At 44.4% G+C, this 21,778-nt stretch overlaps 1 protein-coding gene across 9 annotated transcripts in view; it reads left to right on the top strand.

Annotated features, from left to right (window-relative positions):
• LOC125399830 (MHC class I-like protein MILL2) overlaps positions 1 to 21,778 on the top strand; it is a 32,059-nt gene that overhangs the window by 3,890 nt on the left and 6,391 nt on the right. For 4 of the 9 annotated variants that reach the window (XR_015738464.1, XR_015738463.1, XR_015738461.1 and 1 more), the window contains exons 2-8: positions 225 to 344; positions 6,610 to 6,861; positions 7,087 to 7,362; positions 8,669 to 8,947; positions 9,047 to 9,168; positions 9,479 to 9,605; positions 18,123 to 18,290. Coding sequence is in view for 4 of the 9 variants with exons in the window: in XM_085693009.2 (XP_085549135.2) it covers positions 225 to 344; positions 6,610 to 6,861; positions 7,087 to 7,362; positions 8,669 to 8,947; positions 9,047 to 9,144 (1,025 nt within the window). In the remaining 5 variants the exon portion in view is untranslated. The other 5 variants (XR_015738465.1, XM_085693009.2, XM_048433439.3 and 2 more) reach the window with 5 other exon arrangements.

The following is a 21,778-nucleotide window of genomic DNA, read 5'->3' as shown; positions in this document are numbered from 1 at the left end:
CCTGCTGCCTGTGGGGCTCTTGAGCACCACACCTGCCTGCTTCGTGATATGCTCCTCACCATGGTGGTAAATGGGCTAAACCTCTGACACTGTGAGTCCCAACCAAATGCTTTCCTTTACAAAGAACTGCCATGGTCGTGGTGATAGAACACTGGCTAAATCAATAGGTAATCTTAATTTGCTACCATATGTTAGTACGTAACTTGGATTCAACTTTTGTTTAGCGTGTGACTGCCAAAGATTTAATGCTGTCCTCTGTGACAGCCAAAAACTGAGGACTTCTGATCCCAATAAAGATGAGGAGATGACCACAGAGGAGCCTATGGTAACCGTCCAGGAAGTTGGTAAGTCTTTTAATTGATACAGAGGCTGTTTGGATTCTACTTCCTGCTCAAAATTATTCTTCTCAGCTCTCTGATGATGCTGATGGGTAACTGTAGCTTTGTCAGTCTAATAGCAGCAAAGGCTGCAGCTGCCTGGTCTCCTGCTGAGAAAGGCAGGCCCGCAGACAGATTTGCCACACTGAGGAGCTTCACACAGAAAGAAATGAACTCATAAAACAGTTTTTAATGTAAAGCCAAACACAAGCTATCTTGATATTATTACTAACTAATCTTTTATTATCTCTATTTAAAAGAGCTTGATTTCAATGACTGCTTTCAGTAATCAGCACCTATGCCTCATGGTAAATGATTACATGGGAGTTAATAAAAATTATGAGAGTCTAAGGAAGTGATGTAAGTATGTGAAAAATGAGGCTTAGAATGATGCATGATGTAAGGACTTCAAAAGTTAGTCAATGGAGCCCTTATAAGTTATTGGTTAGCCATGTTAAAGCACTGGCTACTACTATAGTCACAGGCTCAAAATTTTAAATTTCCTTGGTTGCTTTCTAAATATAGAATTATGTAACAGGAGGAGCAGGTTGCTTGTCATCCCAGTCACCCGGCTATCTTACACCCAAAATAATTACACAGAAATTGTATTCATTTAAACACTGCCTGGCCCATTAGCTCTAACTTCTTATTGGCTAATTCTTACATCTTAATTTAACCCGTTTCTATTAATCTGTGTATCACAACGTGACTGTGGCTTACCGACAAGATTCTATCCAGCGTCCATCTCAGGCAGGAGATCCACGGCATCTCTCCCTCTGCCCTTCTTCCCAGCATTCAATTCTGTCTTCTCCACCTACCTAAGTTCTGCCCTATCAGGCCAAGCAGTTTCTTTATTGATTAACCAATGAAAGCAACACATAAACAGAAGGACCTCCTACACCAGAATTGAACGTGCTTCCCATTGTCGTGAAAACATATCTGCTTTACAGACACATGCTAACTGATTTTCTACACTGCAGATTTCAGTGCAGATTATAGACAGCAGTCATGTTAATGCATCTAAAACTTTCATTTCTTTGTTCGTAAACTTTTAAAACAATTCATGTAACTTCAGGGAGTTGCAACTTGGACCCACCTGTCACAGGTCAAGGGACTCCACATTCACTCTCCTGTCAGTCAACAGCCTAAGCTCAGTGCCTACTGCTGATCCCTGAGACTGGTGTTGGGTTTCCTTCTACCTCCCCAACTACCAAAATGACAGCCCTGAAAGTTTCAGGTGTGCACCCAAGGTAAAGATTTTTCATAAGTGGCTGAATTTACCCTTCTGTCTCTAGTCTATACCAGTCCCCACAGATGTCCACTCAGCTGACAGACACCATCCAGTGAGCAACTGTGAATGGCCTACTGCTGCAAAACAACCTTCAACATGCCGGCTTCAGGTGGTACTGCAAAACCAGCAAGCTCTGGACTTGTTGAAAGCCCCAGGAAACCAGACAGTGGAATTCTTCCGAAGTAATTTCCTCATGTCTCCTAACATTGCTTACCAGCTTGAGCCCCTGCTTTGGACCAGTATTACAGGCTACTCCAAAACAGCCTGAACTTTGCCAGCCCCAGGTGGTCCTGCAGAGTCTGGGCAGTGAAATAGAATGCCCCCTGCCCTACTTCCAGCCTTTGGCTGGCATTCCAACTTTCCTGGTCCCTGACAATGATGTCCTAATTTCATCTGAGAAGCAGTTACAGAAAAGATTGGGTTGTACCATATCATAGGGGTAGAGAAGAGTTACCTCCCAAGTCTCTAAGGAACTCTACCAGCTGAGTCTTAATTTTAATCTTGTGTACATAAAATCTTAGGCTGTTTTGTTCTCCCTTTTCCTGTCACAGAGCCAGTGGGCCTGTGTGGCTCAGAAAGGTTAAACACAGACTGAGAGAACATGATGGACTCTGAAGTGGGAGGGATCAAATTCCACACTTCGGAGTCAGCGTCTTAGCCTGAACCTAATCAGATGGAAAGATCTGGAAATACCAATCACTCCGTTTTCATGTAGACTGATCATTAGCCTAATTAGCCTAATTATGTATACCTAATTGGTATTTGAGGTGATAAAACTTGATGTGTGGAAATTTTTGATTTTGTCTTAGTTAGTGCGATATTGCCCGGCTGGGCGGGACTCTGCTCTAAGGAGCTCTGTGTCTGTGAAGCCACAGCCGCCGTGTTTCGACTGCGCCCCTCTTTTTCCATAGTAAAATCACCTGCTGTAGTAGAGAAAAACCCAGAAAAAAAAACAAGCAGGTTTTTTTTTTTTGTGTTCAAAATGCTTTAATCCTGGGGCTCAGCACCCTCCATCTTCCACAAATAAAGAGTATAAGGCTTTAACAGGTAACTTAATGATCCTGTGTTTGATGAAAGAGGAGGGGCTCTTGGCTCCACTAGAGGAATAGCAGCCATTTCAACGCATTTTAAAACCGTATCATCAAAAAAGAAACTTTCTCCTTACTCTCTGAGGCACCATGAAGCTGTTATGCCCCAATCTGCGATGTCCCCCCCCCCCCCCAAAACCAACAAGGAGACCGAGTCCTGTATGTAAAAGCAAAGAGTCTTTATTTTATATAAATTAGCAAACTCGGTCTTTCCATGTGTCCAACGTATTGGAATAACCAGAGAGCCCCTATCTCAGTTAGAGTTGGGTTTTTATAGTAGTAAAGGTGGGAGTGAGGGATTTCTAAGGTTCAGGATCCTTGATTGGCTGACATTTGTCTAGGAGTATCCTGGTGAATGTGCGCTGGTAGGTAATCCTAGTACAATGGTTGGAACATTAGAAATTTCCTTTGGGTGGTCTGTTCTTGGATAATGCCTGGATAATCTCAGTTTGTGGTCCTTCCTGCGACCAGGTATTGCCTCAGGGTAAACTGCTGAGACTCAGGCCTCTATTAAGCCTATCACGACTGGGCCCTACACTGGCAGGTGGTAATGGTTGGAAGTTAAAACCTTCCTTTTTGTGGTCTGTCCCTATTAAGCTTATCATGGTTGAGTCCTACAAAGCAAAAATAACAATCCAGTCATTGACATGGCTTCCTGGTTCTCAGGACTGTCATGTTATTTTTTAAATTTTTATTTTAATCTTTTGACCTCATGCCTGTTTTGGAGTAAATCAACTGTAATTATTGTAGTGTTGAATTACAATTTGATCAATTTTCTACTGTGGGTCTAAATCTCCTGTCTAACTCCACGGTGTAAATACATTAACATGAAACTCACATCACCCTTGTAGGTGATATTGTGCCTTTAAACTTTCACCTACACCTGCCCATGTTTTCAAACTTACAGAACTTACATTAGGGAGCCAAGGGCAGATTTTTAGAGTGAAATTAAAGAATTCCTCTAAGTGCTTTAGCAAAACAATAAAAAATAAATAAAAAGATGCAAAAACAAATGGTTATGAAGTTTGAGACCACCAAGGAAAGATCATAGATTCAATATAATTATAATTCAAATTTTTATTGATTACTGCTGTCAAGACAGCAGTCTCTGAGCCCAATGTGAGGTTGCCATGAGAAGGGGATGAGGGGAGGATTTTTAAAGGTGAAAACTGCAAGAAGACCTTGAGTAAAGCTAGGGAAGGTTGTTCTACTCTGCCAAGACTAGGTAGTCAGTGTAATGATCTATTCTATCTCTTTAAGAGACAAGCCATGCCCACTGCCCCTCAGTCTGCTGAGACAGGCTGATCTTCATCTTCCAGCCTGAGTTCCTCCTCTTTTTTGTCTCCTTCTCTAAGAGGCAGCTTCTGTCTCTCCCTACTTCTCCCCTTCCCCACCTCTCTCTCTCTCTCTCTCTCTCTCTCTCTCTCTCTCTCTCTCTCTCTCTCTGTCTGTCTCTCTCTGCTCCTCTCCTCCCTTCCCCCTCCATAACACACTGAATAAATATCGAACCTCACTCTGCATGGTGTGCCTATCTATGTCTCTGTCTCTTGCCCACCACTGCGTGTCTCACTACCCTGGACCAGCCACTGCTTGGGGACCTGCCTGGGACTGACTGCTCTCAGGGCCTACTGCCTGCTGCTGCATGGCCCGCTGCCACTGCCTGGGGACCTGCAGCTGTTCTGCTGCCTGCCACTGCTGGGGATCCTGCAGCATTTTTAATAATCCATTTCAGTCAGTGCAACCACAAAACGGCCCTTGGATGTCTGCATAAGAAGGAAACAGAAATCAAAAAGCAGTTAATCATAGCATAACAAGTAGATGGTCATAGCTGTACATTTCTATGTGGGGGGTCACTAAGTCAGGGTTGCTGGAAACATATTTTCCAGGGGCAGCATTAAGAAACAAATGGATAATGGACATAACCTAGCATAAAAAGGAGTGTCTTTGACGTGCTGGCTAGCTTTATGTTAACTTGACATAAGCTAGAATTATCTGAAAGGAGGGAACCTCAGGTGAGAAAATGCCTCTATAAGATACATCTGTAAGGCATTTTCTTAACTAGTGATTTATGGGAGAGAGCCCAGATCATTGTTGGGTGGGGTCATCCCTGAGCCAGTGAGTGATCTAGGGTTCTATAAGAGAGCAGACTGAGCAAGCCATGGAGATCAGCACCCCTCCATGGCCTCTGCATTAACACTGCTGCAGTTCTTGTCCTGACTTCCTTCAGTGATGAACAATGATATGGAAGTGTACACCAAATAAACCCTTTCTTCCCCAACTTGCTTCCTGATCATAGTATTTCATCACAGCAATAGAAACTCTGAGAAATGCAGACATCACAAAATAAATCATCTAAAAGAAAAAAAATGTTCTTTAGGATGCAGCTGCCCTGTTTCACTCCTGTCTGCTCATCTCTTCCTATTTTTTAATCTTTAATTAATTAATTTATTTATTTGCAATTTTTATGTGGTTCACTAATCTCACTCCTTTTAGTCGATATATTTATTGTGACTCTACTCACTCTTGATAATTTCTCCCATATTCGGGCCCCACATCTAGGCTCCACTAGAACCATGCAGGAATAAGAGTCATGAATGGTGAGGTGGTGAGTGTGAGGACCAGGAATGAGAAATAGAGTAAAGAGGAGCTAAATAAGACAAAAGCCATAGCTGATACCTTATGCCCATCAAGTTTATTATGAAGTACAACGTCTTGTTCACTATTCGCAGGATAAAAATAGCAACGGTCAGCAGAGAGGTAAGTCAGACAGTGTTGGAAAAAAGAACACAGGCTACAGCAGACGCTGCTGTCTTAGCACTGACAACCACAGCCCAAAGAGAAGAGTTGGGACCCCAGAAACTTCTACTTCTTTTCCAAGGCACTGGATTCAGTTTCAGACCAGCCTTGTCATGTCTACTGCTGGACAAGGACACAGGACCAAAGTTACTTTTGTCCTTCCATTAGGGCCTCTGAGGATATCTTGGATCCTTCTGGCTCCTTACGGTATTAGAGTGGCCATGTCTGTCTCCCACGATGGAGATTAAGGAGAATTATGGCAAGTGAGGGGACCAAATGAACAGTGCAGTGTGGGGATGCTTGTGCACAGGAGAATTCAGGATGGTGTAGGCAGGGTGGCAGGAGGAAGTTAAGGTAGCAGCTGAATCATTTGGAGGGGGCTCCCACCAGCCATATTCTGCTAGATTGTTCAGATATTTGGAAGATTAAACCAATCAATCCCAGAAACCAGTGAAGCCCAGTTTAGTTATCTCAGTGGTTACTTTTGTGATTTTATTTGGTCATCACTCCATGATGATCCTAGAGATTGTTGTCCTCCTGCTTCAGCCACTCAAGTACATGTGCAATCACCCTTATGTAAAAGTTCATTTCTTTCAACTTTGCTAATGTATTGTTGTATGGATGCATTGTCTATACATCATGTGCAACACATGCATGCAGTGCTCCCAGAGGCCACAAGAGGGTGCTGAATTCCCTGGACCTTGAATTATTGAGGGTTGTTAGCCACCTTCTTGATACTGGGAACCAAATACCATTTTTCTTCTAGAGCAGTCAGTGCTCTTAATCAGTGAGCTATCTCTTCAGACATGAGGTTTGTTTCTTAAATACTTTAGAGGCCTTGACAATTTTTTCATAATTCTTTTTTTAAGTTCAATGATTTTCTGTTTTCTTTTTTGTTTTAACCTTTTTAAATTTTTTATCGCTTTTTTGTTTATTTGTTTTGGAGCACAGCTCATATTCTTAATATCCACCTATGAGACACGGGGGCATGGAATAGTCTGGTTTCAATCTCTCAAGGCATAGCTTATGGTGGGAACCCATGAACTTGTCTCCCCAGGACCCCACACACTTCACTACTTCATAAGCTTGCATCTGGTCAGGTCTGGGGAGACTCAGTTCATGGCCCATGGATACATTGATGGTGATCTCTTCCTGCGCTACAAGGGAGACAGAAGGAGAGCAGAGGCTTTGAGGGCCAGGATCAAGGGACATGCAGGAGCTGAGACCTGGGCAAGAGAAACTGAGGGCCTGTGGAAGGTGGAGAAGCAACTCAGGAGGATACTGGTCGAGGTCACAGGCCAAGACAGGGGTAAGTAGACAGAGGGCAGTGCATACAGATTCAGTCCTGGTTCCTGAAGTCAGGGTGTGGGTACGGTGTAGCTAAACTCATTAAACACACCAGTGGTCCTTCCCTAAGAGGTACAAGAGCCCCACACTTTGGTGAATAACAGCATCCCCCCATTTGCCCTGAACCCCACTGGGAACTGAGGTTCAGGGACAAAAAGATAACAGGTCCTTATCTGATGTGGACCAGGCCTTCACACCATCCAGGTAACCTTAGGCTGTGAACTTCAGAGAAATGGGAACATTGGAGGCTTCTGGCGCCTGGGCTATGATGGACAGGATGCCCTCACCTTTGACCAGAAGACTCTCACATGGACAATGGCTGTGCCATCCACCCAGCAGACCAAGACCTTCTGGGAGACACATGCACCCAGAACTGATCAAGTTAAGACTTTCTTGAAGGGCACATGTCCTTCCCAGCTCCAGAGACACCTGAATTCCTTGAGGAACTCTCAGATGGACACAGGTATGGACCATCACCAGGGTTGGTTCCCAGGACTCGGGGGAACATTCCTGTGGCCAAGAGGCTCCTTCCCAGGGGAGTCTGGGTTCTCACTGGTGTGTATAATCATGACACAGTCTAAGGTGGTGCCTAGAAGTTTGCAGTGTAGGGTTTCCCCCAGAGTCATTGCTGGGTCCCTCAGATAGGAAAGGCTGGTTTCCCAGATGTTGACCTGATCTCACACAAGGCCCTACATTCTGAAGAAAAAGGCCTCTTCTTTCCAATAGTCTCCTTCTCTGGTGGAGGTTGACCTGGAGGAGGGTAGAGAACTAGGTGGGAATGGCTGGATTCAGAATCACTCTATGGGAAGCTAGAAGAAGACCCAAACCCAGAGCTCGGCTGCAGATTCTAGTGCAATCTACCCAAATCCTGTGACCTGATCAAGGCTACACTGTTGCTTAGTGCTTCTTTTAGCAAAGGTCACATAGTGACTTAAAATCATTTGTAACTCCAGTTTTATGGCATCCGATGCCCTCTGCTGATTTCCAAGGGCACTAGGTGTGCACATGGTACACATACATTTATGCAGGCCAAACATGTATGCACATAAAATAAATGAACCTAAAATATTGAAAAGGTCAAGTTTTCTATTTTTATTTGGTTTTGTCTTTTTTTTTAAAAAAAAAAAAAAGAGCCTCATAATACCCCTTGACCCCACTCACCCACCTCCCGCCTCCACCTTCTTAGTGCTATGATTATGAACTTGTCTGACCCGCTTTGGAATCTGAAACATGAAGTTTAAAGCTTTGGCTAAGTCAAACACGCAAAGGTGCCCTGGACTTCTGTGAAGGAAGGAAGACGTTGGTCATCAGTCTTGGGCAAACTCCAGGACCAAAGACTCACAACCACAGTCACCTGACTGTACTTAGAGAGTCCCTCACTTGTCCCCTAGAGATTGTCGAGCTGGCTTTGTCATAGAAAAGAGACTTATCTCACTCAGGTTGGATCTGTAGCCCCCATAACACTGAGCCTCTGGTCTCTTGGTAACTGTTGTTCATCTATGCCCTGTGTTGTAACGAGGAACTACTAGCCCCTGACAGCACGAATACCATGTCCTCCCATCAACAGAGTGTAAACGAGGGATGGACCCTCAAGAGCAAAACTGGAGTTGAGCCCCAGCCTCCCACAGTCCTACAAGCACTGGGAGCTGTGTCCTCTAGGGAGGAGAGACTGAAGGCAAATATGAACAGGACAGTTCTTCTGGGCGACCCGCCATGTTGACATAGAGAGTATGTCATAACCCTCACTAACTCACTTTGTCTTCTCTCAGGTCCCCCGAAGGTAAATGTGACCAGAAGGAGATACCCAGTGGGCAGGATCACCCTGACATGTTGGGCTTTTAATCTGTATCCTCCTGTGGCCACCCTGACCTGGCTTCGGGATGGGAAGCCAGTACAGCAGCATACCTTTGGGCCTAGGACCATCTTGCCCAACGGGGATGGGACCTACCAGACCCGGACATCTATTTGGGTTCTTCCTGGACAAGAACCACATTTTACCTGCCATCTGAAGCACTGCAGAAGTAACATTGAGGCCCCTACTGTCCTTAGTGAGAAAATAGGGCAATCGTCGACCTTGGGGCGTGGGATGCAGGGTCGGGGAGACCTCTGTGGAGTACAATAACTACAACTTTCTTGGTGACCTCCAGGCCATCAAGCCAGGCAAACCGACGGCACCACCTCCTCTGTTGCTGCTCTGGAGGCTTCTGCTCTTTGTACCTTGTTGGTATTACTAGTCAGCGCCTAGAGCAGCAAGACAGCAAGAAACCAGGTGAGCATCCCTGCAGGGTGTGGGAGAGGGTGGCAGGAATGGTAGGTAAATTGTACAGCTGGAAAGGTAGTCATATAAGCACCATTTTGCCCTACTGGTGAATGGGATGACCCAGGGAGCCACCATCCAGGACCTGTTAACTTACCCCACTGTTGGGAGGCAGCGCCCCCTGGTGGATGTACGGTGCTGCTTCCCGTGTGTTCTTAGGTACACTATGAAACACATGGGCTCCAGAGCAGGCTGGGTACCTATGGCAAAGTCCAGATTGTGACCAACTACAAATGTCCCCATCTCTTCATCATATACATAGAAAGCAAACAGCCAAACAATACAGAGGGAACCTGGTAGCCCAAGAGATGACTGAAAGCCACTTTGCCAGATGATGATGTCTATCCCAATCATCATCTGGATTGGAACATGGAAACATCCTCTCGAAGGTATTCATGAACTATCTGGGTGAGACAGTGTATGTATACATGCATACAAACATTTAAAGTATTTTGAGGATATTTTCATCTCTACGTTCTCTTTAGGTCTGTATCAATAATCAAATACTTCTTTAAAGATCCAGTACAGGATTTCTGCCCTATCTTCTAAGCTGAACTACAATCCTCCTGTCTCCAGTCGGGACAGCCTAAAATTATCACAACAAAATTTATTAACTCTTACTACTCTTTAACAGTAAAAGGAGATGAACAGGCCCTCCCAACCAATTTTACTTTAAAAATAAATAGGGATATCTATGTTTACTACTATAATGGTTGTAAAAAATAAAAATGTTGGTTTTTATATTTGTAGCAAAAGGAGATATGTATTAAATAATAAAATATCCTAATTATATAAAAAATTTTAATGGAAAAATTTATGTATAAAGATTAAATGGGTATATGGCTACAGAATGAAACTAAAAGACTTTTATAAGTTACAAAGACCTGAGTAAGGTATTTAATATATTTAATAATAAGACTAAAAATAATATATATGATATTAGTTTCTAAGTTCTAAGATTGAGAATTATAAAAAACTGGCTGTAATGTATGTCAAATCAAGGTGGGTTTGGGGCATGGAAATCAGGTGTGGGTTGGTCTGGGGGAGAGCACTGAACCAACTGGAAAGGGGGTCATTTCAGGGTCAGGTAGAAACCTGGTACAAGGGAAACTTTCAGGATTCCACGAGGATGACCCCATCTAAGATTGCTAGCAATAGTGGATATGTAGCCTGAACTGGTTGCATCCTATGACCAGGTAAGACTTCCAGTAGAGGTATCTGAACACCAACCCAGCTGCAGAAAGTTCAATCTACAGTTCATTCTGACTATGGGATGTGCTGGAGTAAGGGTGACATAAAGACTGTGGGAGTGGCCAACCAGTGACTGGTCCAACCTGAGACTCATGCCAAGAGAGGGGCCACCCCTGACACTGCCTAGAGGGCTAGGACCCAGAGACCTAGGATAGAACCATACACGAGTGTCACTGTAAGGATGCCTAGCAATACTCTGCTGTACTCATAGATTGGAGCCTAGCCCAATTGTCGTCAGAGAGGCTTCATGCAGCAACCAATAGAAACAGATGCAGAGACCCTCAGGCAAACATTAGGCAGAGCTCTAGGAATCAAGCTGAAGAGGGGAGGAAGGAGTGTAGCAGCCAGGGAGGTCAAAGACATCATAAGAAAACCCACAGAATTAGCTAACCTGGGCTCCTTGAGGTTCACAGAGACTGAACCAAGAACCAGGGAGCCTGTGTGGGACTGACATAGGCCCTCTGCATATATGGGACAGTTGTATAGCTTGGTCCTCGTCTAGAACTCCTAGAACTTCTAGATCAGTAAGACCAGGAGCTGTAACCAAACCTTTTGTTGGCTTTTGGAACCCTACTCCCCTTGCCCAGTATGAATACATGGGGAGGTGCTTAGTCTTACTGCAACTTGATATTGCCATTATCAATGTTTTGTTACTCCTGCCCTTTCCTGAATAAAAATGGAAGAGGAGTGAATCCAAGGGAGCCAATGCAAAAGGGGGTTGGAGGAGGGACTAGGAGGAGAGAGAGGAGAGAAGGAAACTGGTTATAACATAAAATTAATTAATTTTTAAAAATGACTATAAGATATATCAAATTGAGGTTTATTTTGAATTATTCAGCTTTTAAAATATTACATGATAGTTGTAAGGATCAGACTGAGATAACTGTTCTCCACCAGTTCTCAACCTGTGTGTCGTGACCCCTTTGTGGTCACATATAAGAAATCTTGCATATCAGATATTTGCATTATGATTCATAGCATTAGCGAAATTACAGTCATGAAGTGTCAACAGGATAATTTTATGGCTGGTGATCACCACAACATGAGGAGTATTAAAGGGTCACAGCATTAAGAAGGTTGAGAACCACTGTTCTTGGTGTTTTCCATGTGAGATTGGCACGGCTCTCTTTAACTGTACTGGAATATCATCCACCATTCCTATTTATCACTGGTGCATCTGTAGGGATGTGTCCTTCCAGTCTGAGTGACCTGCTATGTCTATGATATATATAGTTTTTATATATATCATATATATATATATGATTAGATATATACTTTTTCAGACATTATCAATTCATTTATCACTTGAGATTTCCAATCTCTAATAATCCACAAGTTACCCCATCCGATGAACATTACCCAGTATGCAGTGAGTCTGGTGCCCTGGTTTGAGAGTGGAATTCCCCCTAGGGTGTTGTGCTTCAGGCTTATAAAGAACTCTGTGCCTCTGAGTCTGCAGTCTGAGGTACTGGTCTACTGGTCAACTTGTCCTGAGGATGCCCACGGTGTCTGGATGAAGACATTCTTGTAGGACCCCTCATTTCCTACATCCTGCAATAGTGTATCCTGAGGGAAAGGTTTAACCAAACTTTGGCTGCTGACTACAGTCCCAGGCAGGGGGAGCATTGATGGGACTTGGGGAGAAACTGAACAGTTATGACACAGATTTCATTTTGTGTTTATACTTATTGCTTGTGTTAAACCTTCATGTATGTTGCTGACTGGGATTTCCTCTATTTAAGAGGGTGGGGGATATTTCCAAATGGCTTGCATCAGTTGTGTCCCCTCTAATTGTGTAAAGTTCCTCTGCTCATAAGAACCTCTCTGACTTCTACAGCCTCCCTTGGATAAGGCCCATGTGAAACTTGATGATACAACAAGTGACTGTGAACAACAGATTCTCTTGACACTACATCAAGTTCTTTCCAGAGAAAAGGAAGGTGTTTAGGTCTTATTTTAGCTAGTGTTTTTGCAGCAGTCACTGCTATAATTTCTGCAGCTCCTTCCACAGTGGCCCTGTCCCAACAAGTGTAAACTGCCCATTTTGTTAATCAGCTTGCTTTAATACATTTATGGCTTCAGGTACATACAAAATGTATAGATACAAACATATAGCTTCATTACAAGCTTTAGAAGTAATGGTATTGCACCTAGAGGATGCAGTACAAGCAACACATCAGTTAGCTAGCTTTATATATATATGTCTGTGTTACTCCTCTAGGTTATGATTAATCCAGATGAAATGAAATAAAATTAAAAATCACTTACAGGGAATATGGTGTCATAAAAATGTTTATTTAGATCTATTAACACTCAGGCATTAAATTACCGTCACAGGCTATGCTCATCTTGAATACAAGTCTCCTTTGGTGCTATCCCAAGACTTATTACAAAAGACACAAGAATTCAACCCTTTTAACCTCCTTTAGCATACATTATTTAGCATTATGCTCAAACTATGTTGGTGATTCCTTTGAAAATATTAGGAGGCATATAGAACAATAAAAAGAAAGAAAGAATAAAATATTAGAAGGTATGTGTTGTTGTATGGGATACCAATGTCTCTTAGACATTCAGACTCAAAGTGCTCATCTAATGTTTAAAGGTAAGACAGGGGCTATATGGGAATCCACAGCAACCCAGGACTTTCTCAGAGTCCCTGAGGACTAAGGAAGGGAAGGGAGGGGTTTGCTTGCCACAGGAACCTTTAGGGACAGGAGGCCCTACTGTTGGCCTTAGAACTAGCTGTTCCTGGGAAATTGAGGAGTGTCCTGCCTCCTCCCCAGGGGGTGAGGTGCAAGGAGTGAGTTCTGAGCAGGGAGGGGATCTTCCCTGTCAAAAAAAGGAAGGGTACAGAGCTAGCCAGAAAGCTTAAGAAAAAAGTAAATGGAGAGGGAAAAGATGGAAAGGGAGGAGAACATGGCTTGAAAAATTCATGCATGGGTGAGGAGGGAGAAAGGCTTGACTGACTGAAGACTAAGTGAGCCTAGCAGGTTCTGTAACACACTTCCCTGGCTGATCGAAGAAGTGTGGTCACTCATTGGAAAGGTTTTGCTGTCAGCTGAAAGACATATAACTATTGGGGTCATGTGTTATGAGGCCTCTGTAGAACTAGAAGCTCTTTTTCCAAAAGGAAGGGTGGAGTATCTTCAGATGGGAAGTGGTGCGGGGAAGTGTCCAGCAAATGGGGGTGGTCCTTTTAGTGTGCCCCGCCTTCAAGGTACACACAGAGTTATCTGCACCTCAAGGGCAGAAAACCTGATTAGCGTCTGGGCACCTTATCAGGGGACAGTAGCTGTGTGCAGAGACAATGACTTAATCCTTCAGGGGATTAAGAGTGGGAGGGGCATGTGAGGAAACAAGAAGCAGGAGGGGAAGGGAAAGTACTGGCAGTAAATGAAGTGACAGGAATGCAAAAGGGCCTTGGCAGCTGTGGGGACAAATTGGAGGGTGGTGTGGAGGAGGGTGCAGAGAAAGGAGGGATCTGGGCAGGTGTTCGCAGGGAGGTGGGGGGGCTGGAGTCAAAGGGCAGCTTCAAGTCACCCAGCTGAGAACCTCCCCTCCTCCCCTCCATTCCCTGACCCCAGGGGTAGTTCAATAAAACTATTATTTTAACGTTTAAAAGAAATAATTTTTAGCAGGCTGGTGGAGGAACATGACGTTAATTCCAATACTTGAGAGGCAGAAGCAGACAGATCTCTGTGAGTTCGAGGCCAACATGGTCTACAGAGCAAGTCCCAGAATATCCTGAACTGTTTCACGGAGAAACCCTGTCTACAAAATAACCAAAGGAAAGGGGAGAGAGAGAGAGAGAGAGAGAGAGAGAGAGAGAGAGAGAGAGAGAGAGAGAGAGAGAGAAACTACTCTTCTTTTTTTGTTTGCTTGTTTGAATTTTTGAGACATGTTCTCACTCTGTAGCTCTGGCTGTCCTGAAAGTTGTTTTGTAGACCAGGCTGGCCTAGAACGTAGAGATCAGCCTGATACTGTCTCTCAGTGCTAGGATTAAAGTTATGGAACACCACATCTCACTTGAAGAATTTTCTTTCTTTAAAAAAAATAGATTTATTTATTTTATGTATGTATGAATATGTGGATAGATGTATGATGGATGGATGGATGGATGGATGGATGGATGGATGGATGGATGGATGGATGGAGTGCTCTGTCTTTCTGGGCATCAAATCCCATTACAGATGGTTGTTAGCCACCAATTAGTTGCTGGGAATTGAACTCAGGATCTCTGGAAGAGCAACCAGAACTCTTAACCACAGAACCTTCTCTTCAGCCCAATAATTAATTTTCTTAATGGAAAATAATTTATTCGTGTGTGTGTGTGTGTGTGTGTGTGTTAGCACATGAGTGCTCAGGGTATTGCACAGGATGGACAGCAGGGATCTTCTTCTATCATCCTGAGAAAGGGTCTCTCACTGATCCTGAGGTTCATGATTTCAGCAATCTGGCCAGTGAGTTTTCAGGACTGCCTGCCTCTGCTCCTCAAAGCTGGGGTTCCAGGTATGACAGTCATGCTCTGCTTTTGATGTGGGTACTGGAGAATAGAACCCAGTTCCTAGTATTTGCAGAGCCAGCACTCTTATGCTCTAAGCCAGCTCCCCATCACCTGGTTGTTTGTTTAGAACACAGCTTCTTCTATGTAGCCCAGGATGCCTTGAAACCTGTCAACCTCCTGGCCAGCTAGGGTTATAGACACACGCTAACACATTCAGTGGGAGTTAATTTTTGTTGTTGTTGTTTTTTACTCATTGTTGTTGATTGAGACAGGGTTCCTCTATGTAACAGCCCTAGCTGTCCTGAAACTCACTTTGTAGACCAGGCTGGTCTTGCACTCACCGAGATCTGCCTGCCTTTGCGCCCCACCCCACAGAGTGCTAGGATTAAAGACTTAGGCCACCAGCCCCGGCAGTGAGTTAATTTCTTAATCACCTGAAGGACCTGTTGACATTTTCTTTCTACATCACTTTTCATAACGTTTTCTTTGGAGACATTGGAGACATCCCCCATCAAAGTGGTGCATTTGGTACACCCGATGACCTGTGTGAACCCCTCAGTGTCACTCAGACCCCACAAGGCACCAATGAACCCTCTAAAGTAAATTTGACTGGAGACAGAAATATTTTATCTGTCTGACGTGCTGCTCCAATCCATCTTGGGTCCTAAATTCCAGCTGATAAACATTTCTTCAGTAGAATTCCCATCGAGTCTTTTGCCTGAGAAACAGATAACTGACTAACACAAACTTCTTGGCCCTGTGAGATGACTCAGGAGGGAAAGTGCCTGCCGGACAAGCCTGACCACCCTAGTTCAACCCCGAGAAACTATGGAAAGACGAAGAAGACCATAGCCTTCACTTTTAAAATTTCTTTTGATTTTTGTTCATGTGCATGTGACAGTGTATACCTGAGTGCACTGTGTGTGTGACACTTAGGTGCTGATGCCCGTGGAGGCCAAAAACGGGAGTCATACCCTGGAGGTGGAGATACAGGAAGTTGTGAGCCACCTAAAGTGGGAGCTAGGAACCAAACTCTGGTCTTCTGCAGGAGTAGCAAGCACTCTTAACCATTGAGTCATTTCTCCAGACCCTCCATGATTACCAGCCATGGAGCCCTTTGATATGGTCACTCTGTATCCTAGACTCGGCATGAAACACGTTTAACTTCTGCAGTCAGTGCTACCCACCGTGGGTTTGTTCTCATCTTCTTTTTAGTACTTGGCACAGAGGCTGATCACCTCTGTCATGCTGGATGGAGCTGGGTTAGCACTAGATTCCCAGCAGCACGGACAATCAGTGTGTGCTGCTGGGGATCTGCCATCGTGTGTTAGTTTCTGTCAAAATGCACGCTGCCACTCTATTCCCCAGGCGCCTTTCCTCTCTTTCTACTTTAGTCTCTCACTCTACCTCTCCCAACCTTATCTCTTTCGTGCTGTAACAAAATGCTTCAATTCTCACCTCCTATGTCCCAGGCTGGTCCATTTCACAGCTGAAATTACCTGGCACGAGTGAGAAGGACACACGGGACACAAACAAACTCGCTTAGGAGTTTATTACGGGGATGCGTACAGGCTTGGGGATCAGTGTGCAGAAAGAGAGAGAAATGGAGCATCCAGCTTTTAAAAGCTGCCCAGCACACGTGCACAGCAGGTTGGCGTGACTATGTTATACACTGACGAAGCAGATGGGCCACTCACACATGCGCACAAGGGTTTTAGCTGAATCATACGTGGATATAACCACGCATGCATGCACGTGGGTAATGTGGGTCAGGCCCGTCCACACATGCCTGCCTTTAGAACCTGGAAGTGCAACCTTATTTGTGACTGAATAATTACAATAACTTCACACTCATCTGCTACATCCTCTTTATAACAGGTATGATTTCCTCTACCTCTAGCCCTGCCCATGGTCAGTCTGCTGCTTTTTCGCTCAATCCTGGACTTTTCCAGATGCCTTGAGTTTCTCTCTCTCCTTTATCTACAATGAAAATCTCTCCTCAATTCATAGAACAGTCATTACCTAAGTGATGTAATAAGTGATTTCCTTATTGCATCTTCATTTACACTGTAGAGTTTATTAAGGCACAGAGATTTCTGGTCCCTCTGTGAGCATGTATTCAGGAAGCTAGAGTCTCAGTACTGGTCTAGAGGTGGAGCTGCTCTGGTTGGTAGAGAATCGATGACTTCTAGATTTCTGTCTAAAATGCCACAAAAGGATTACTATTTGTTTGTTACATTGTGCAAAAGACACTCTGTGAGAAACTGTATCACTCTTTCTGTATAGAACAGGAGATTTTCCAGGGCATATCAGAAACTCTCAGCATCCACAGTGTTGTATGGAGGTCACTTAGCTGCTTGTTCTTTTCTCGACTTTCCAGAACCCCCAAAAAATCACACAGAAACTGTATTAATTAAATCACTGCTTGGCCCATTAGCTTTAGCTTCTTACTGGCTAACTCTTGCATCTTAATTTAACCCATCTTCATTAATCTGTTTATCGCCACATGGCAGTGGTTTACAGGGTAATGTTCCCAGCATCTGTCTCAGGGGGTGGCTCTGCCTTCTTCCTCCCAGCATTTAGTTCCATCTTCTCCACCTACCTAAGTTCTGCCCTATCAACAGGCCAAGGCAGTTTCTTCATTCATTAACCAATAAAAGCAACACATAGACAGAAGGAACTCCCACACCACCACAGCACATTAGACCTGCACCAGCTGCCCCTTCTCCCAATGGGCATCTTCAGTGCCATGATCTCCTCCACCTCCACCCATCTACTAACACTCAAAGTTTCCATGGGAGTCAGGTAGATATGACCAACAGAAGGTGGTATAAGAGGGTCTTCTTTCTATGTGTTGCTTTCATTGGTTGAATAACGAGATTGCCTTGGCCTTTTGATAGGGCAGCCTTTAGGTGGGTGGAATAGACAGAACAGAATGCTGGGAAGAAGAGAAGTATGGTAGACGACTTGAATCTCTGGCCTGAGATGGACATAGGTTAGAATCTCTCCTGGTAAGCCACGACCTCGTGGTGACATACAGATTATTAGATATAGGTTAAACTAAGATGTGAGAGTTAGCCAATAAGAGGCTAGAGCTAATTGGCCAGGCAGTGTTTTGATTAATACAGTTTCCATGTGGTTATTTCAGGACGGCGGGACCCAGCCTGCTCCTCCTACTACAAGAAGGGTTCAGTCTTGTTCGGGAAACTCCCAGTTTTTGTTTAATAGAAGAGGCCAATGAGGTTGGCATTGTTCCCGAAAGTCATAATCCTGACCCTGCTGCTGTAGGCGAAGCCGGTTTGGGAGTTCTATAAAGGTGAGGACTGGACAGAAAGGGGGCCAGCAGGGGCTGTGTCTCTGCTGTGGGGTGCAGTGGGAGTGTGACAGAACCTGACGTGTGTGGAGAGTCGAGTCTGGTGGGATTTCTGGGGAGAACTGTATCAGAGAGTGGTGAGGAGAACTAAGGGACACTGTATAACTTTGGAAAAGGAGTCTTAGGGTGTCCTAGCCTAGTAGTGTGATCTTGGGCTTCTGGAGACTTGCTATGTTCAAGATAACTCCTGATAATACTAGGTATATAGCATGATTTTCATGTTTTCCTGTTGCAAAGACTGACTTACGTGTACTTTGAGACATAAGAAGATTCCAGTAAACGCTGGTTCAGCTGCCCAAAGTAGGATAGGATTTTGGACATCCCTCACCCTAGAAAACACTGAGTAAGGTGTTAGGGCCAATGGGACTTTTTGTAAAGTGAGTAGTTAGTGTAGTGTGTCACGAGGGCAGCTTATTACTCTCTGTGGAGGTGGTAGGCAAGCTCTCGAGGTGATAGAGACAGAAGAGGCGTGTAATAAAGCAAGCAATAAGGGAGATAATTAGAAGTAGTGTACCTTCCACCAGGAGGTAGAAAGGAGCCATGATGGGTGTGGGGACCAAGTGAAGAGGCAAGTTGGAGAGGGCTGCAGAAGGGAAGTGTCTGGGCAAGTGTTGGCAAGTTGAGTGCAGGAGATTGTCTCAGGTTTATTCTGGATTTACCAATCATGTCGTGGTACTCTCAAAACTCCATGGTCCTTATTCAGCTACAATTTTAATAACAAATTTGATTTCTGTTTGTTTGTTTTTTCCCAATTGAACTTTTTATTGATTATTTGTGGATTTCGCATCATGTATATTGATCCCACTCATCTCCCTGTCCATTCTTTTCTGCCCTCTACCCTTGCAACTGCCCCACCAGAATAAAGCAAGATAGAATTTAAAGGAAAAGAAAATTTAAAAAAAAATCAATCTCCTGGTGGAATTTGTAGTGTGGCAAAGTGAGTCACTTAATCACTGAATAAATATATTAGTACTTGAAAGGGTTCATTGCAATGAGCCATTTACTCTGGTTTCAAGGCCTCTGGATGTTGCTACACCATCGATACTGGGCCTTCACTGTGACTCCTCTTGGGCAACCTGTTGCTATCCTGTATCATGGAAATCCTGCAACTTTAGGTCTATAAGACCCCTTCACATGCTCCAGCCGATCATAGGTGTGAATGATGGGATGGGCCAACTCATAGTCCTGGTTCAGGGCCTGAGTGGTTGCTGGGTTATTGAGCCTGTCAGTTCCTCCTCATTTTGAACACCAGGGTGACCTCTCCAACTCTGCCCTGGGTCGCTCACCCTATATAATAAGCATATAGGGTCTGGGCCCTCTGTCCATCTCTCATGTTCCTTAGCCTGACTTGCCAACACCAACATCACCAGAAACATCAATACTGTATTGCCCAGGCAAACTGTAGGGACCACTCTTCCACAAGCTGCAGCCAGTGAGGGGCAAGACCAGCTCTTCCACTATCATGAACCAGAGGCCAGTTCTCTCACCTGCTGCAGGCAGCAAGGGATGATGGATAAGGGAAGACATCTCTTCTCTACCCATGTCACCCCAAGACAGGCTAGTAGTGTGCCCAGCTCTTCACTCTCAATGCCCACAGATCTGGCTCACCCATGCCCCCACCAAGAGGGGAGTTCTACTGTTTTTCCTAGGGGAAGTGCATGGCCTTATCTCCCTGAGTCCTGTAGCCAGAGAGATGTCAGGCCAGATCACTGTTTCTCATGACCTCAGGAACAGCTCTTCCACCTGCCACAGGCTATGCGGGGTGTGTGTCAGGGGCTTCTCATCCTTGCCCACACCACCATATTGCAGATGAGAGGTTGGGCCAGATTTCTCATGCTGACTTTCTCAGGGACCATCTTACACACATGTCCATCAGCTTTATTGTCTTGCCTAGGTGAGATGAAGGGCTCTCCCCCGACGCCAGGTTAGAGAGGGCCTTGGCCAGGTCTCTCATCAGGTGGTGATAGGCAAGCATGAGATGGCATCCTTCCTTTACCCGTGCCATCACACGGCAGATGGGAGAAGCAGAACCAGCTCTCCCACTATCATGGCCTCAGGGCCAGAGGATTTGAATCCTGCCAACAATTAGCTCTGTAGTGCTTTCCAGGCAAGGTGCAGGGACCTGCTCTCTCCAATGCTGCAGCTGGTTGGGGTTAAGACCAATTCTCCCTAGTGTTGCAGTCAGCGAGGGACAGATCCAACTCTGTGCATTCCAATCTCTCTGCTTTGGTGGTAACAGGAACCACAGATATGATTATGGCTGTTGCAGGACCATGGGCACAGACACAGACCTTGCAAGCAGCTCAGGCCCAGATATCACTGTGGCCCTGGGTGGCAAGCAGGCTACTGACTTTAACACACTTCTCACTGCCTTCACCTCTTCAGATCTGCCTCTGTCCAAAGGACATGAACCATTCTGTCTCTCTCTTTCATGCCCCACCATAGATTGCTTACAATGATAGAGCCTGTCCACACAGATCTATTCCAGATCCCATCACGAGTCCTAACTTTCAGACACATTTCTTCTGTTGAATTTCCACCTTATTATACTATCTAGCTCTTTCACTGTGGTTGTGGGCACTGAACTCACAGCCTCACACACCTTCTCACACTTAGCTCCAGCTCCTTATTTCTTTGTGTCAATACACTGTTGCAGCAAGCCACTTGTTCGTCCCAGCCACCCAGCCACCCAGCTGCCCAGAACCTAAATAATCACACAGAAACTGTATTCGTTAAATCACTGCTTGATCTGTGAGCTCTAGCTTCTTGTTGGTTGACTCTTACATCTTAATTTAACCCATCTCCATTAATCTGTGCATTACCACGAGGTCATGGTGTTTCAGTCTGCTTATCTCCAGCGGCAGCTCCATGGCATCTCTCTGACTCTGCCTCCTTTCTCCCAGCATTCACTTTAGTTTTCCCCACCTAGCTCTGTTCTTTTACAGGCCAAGACAGTTTCTTTATTCATTAACCAATGGTAATCACAGCATACAGAGAGAAATCCCACATAAATATACCAGTAAAATTCTTTGTCCTTTTACATATTTCATATATTTTCTTCTATTTTAATATACATAATTGATTTTTTTCAAAGAATTTTTCAGCTACTATGAAAATGATCCTGTTATTTTTTGTTTTTAAACCCATAAATTTGCTCTATTAACTCACATATGATAAGCCATTCCTGCATTTCTGTGATAAAGCCAACTTGATCATTATAGAGGAAGTTCTTGATATGTGCCTGTATTCGGGTTTCAAGTCTTTTATTGGGGATATTGCATCTGTGTTCATTAGGAATACTGTTTTGTGACTTGGGGGTTTTGTTGAGTGTTTACCTGGTTTGGGTATGAGAATGATGCTGGCATAGATCAAGTTTGAGAATGTTCCTTAGGTTTCTCTTTTTATAATAATTTAAGAAATATTAACTGTAG

Source organism: Myodes glareolus, chromosome 1 (assembly GCF_982192425.1).
Source record: "Myodes glareolus chromosome 1, mMyoGla1.1, whole genome shotgun sequence".
In the NCBI taxonomy this organism is placed as follows: Eukaryota; Metazoa; Chordata; class Mammalia; order Rodentia; family Cricetidae; genus Myodes; species Myodes glareolus.
The sequence above is the reverse complement of the archived record's forward strand: the minus strand, read 5'-3'. Positions and strand labels throughout refer to the sequence as shown.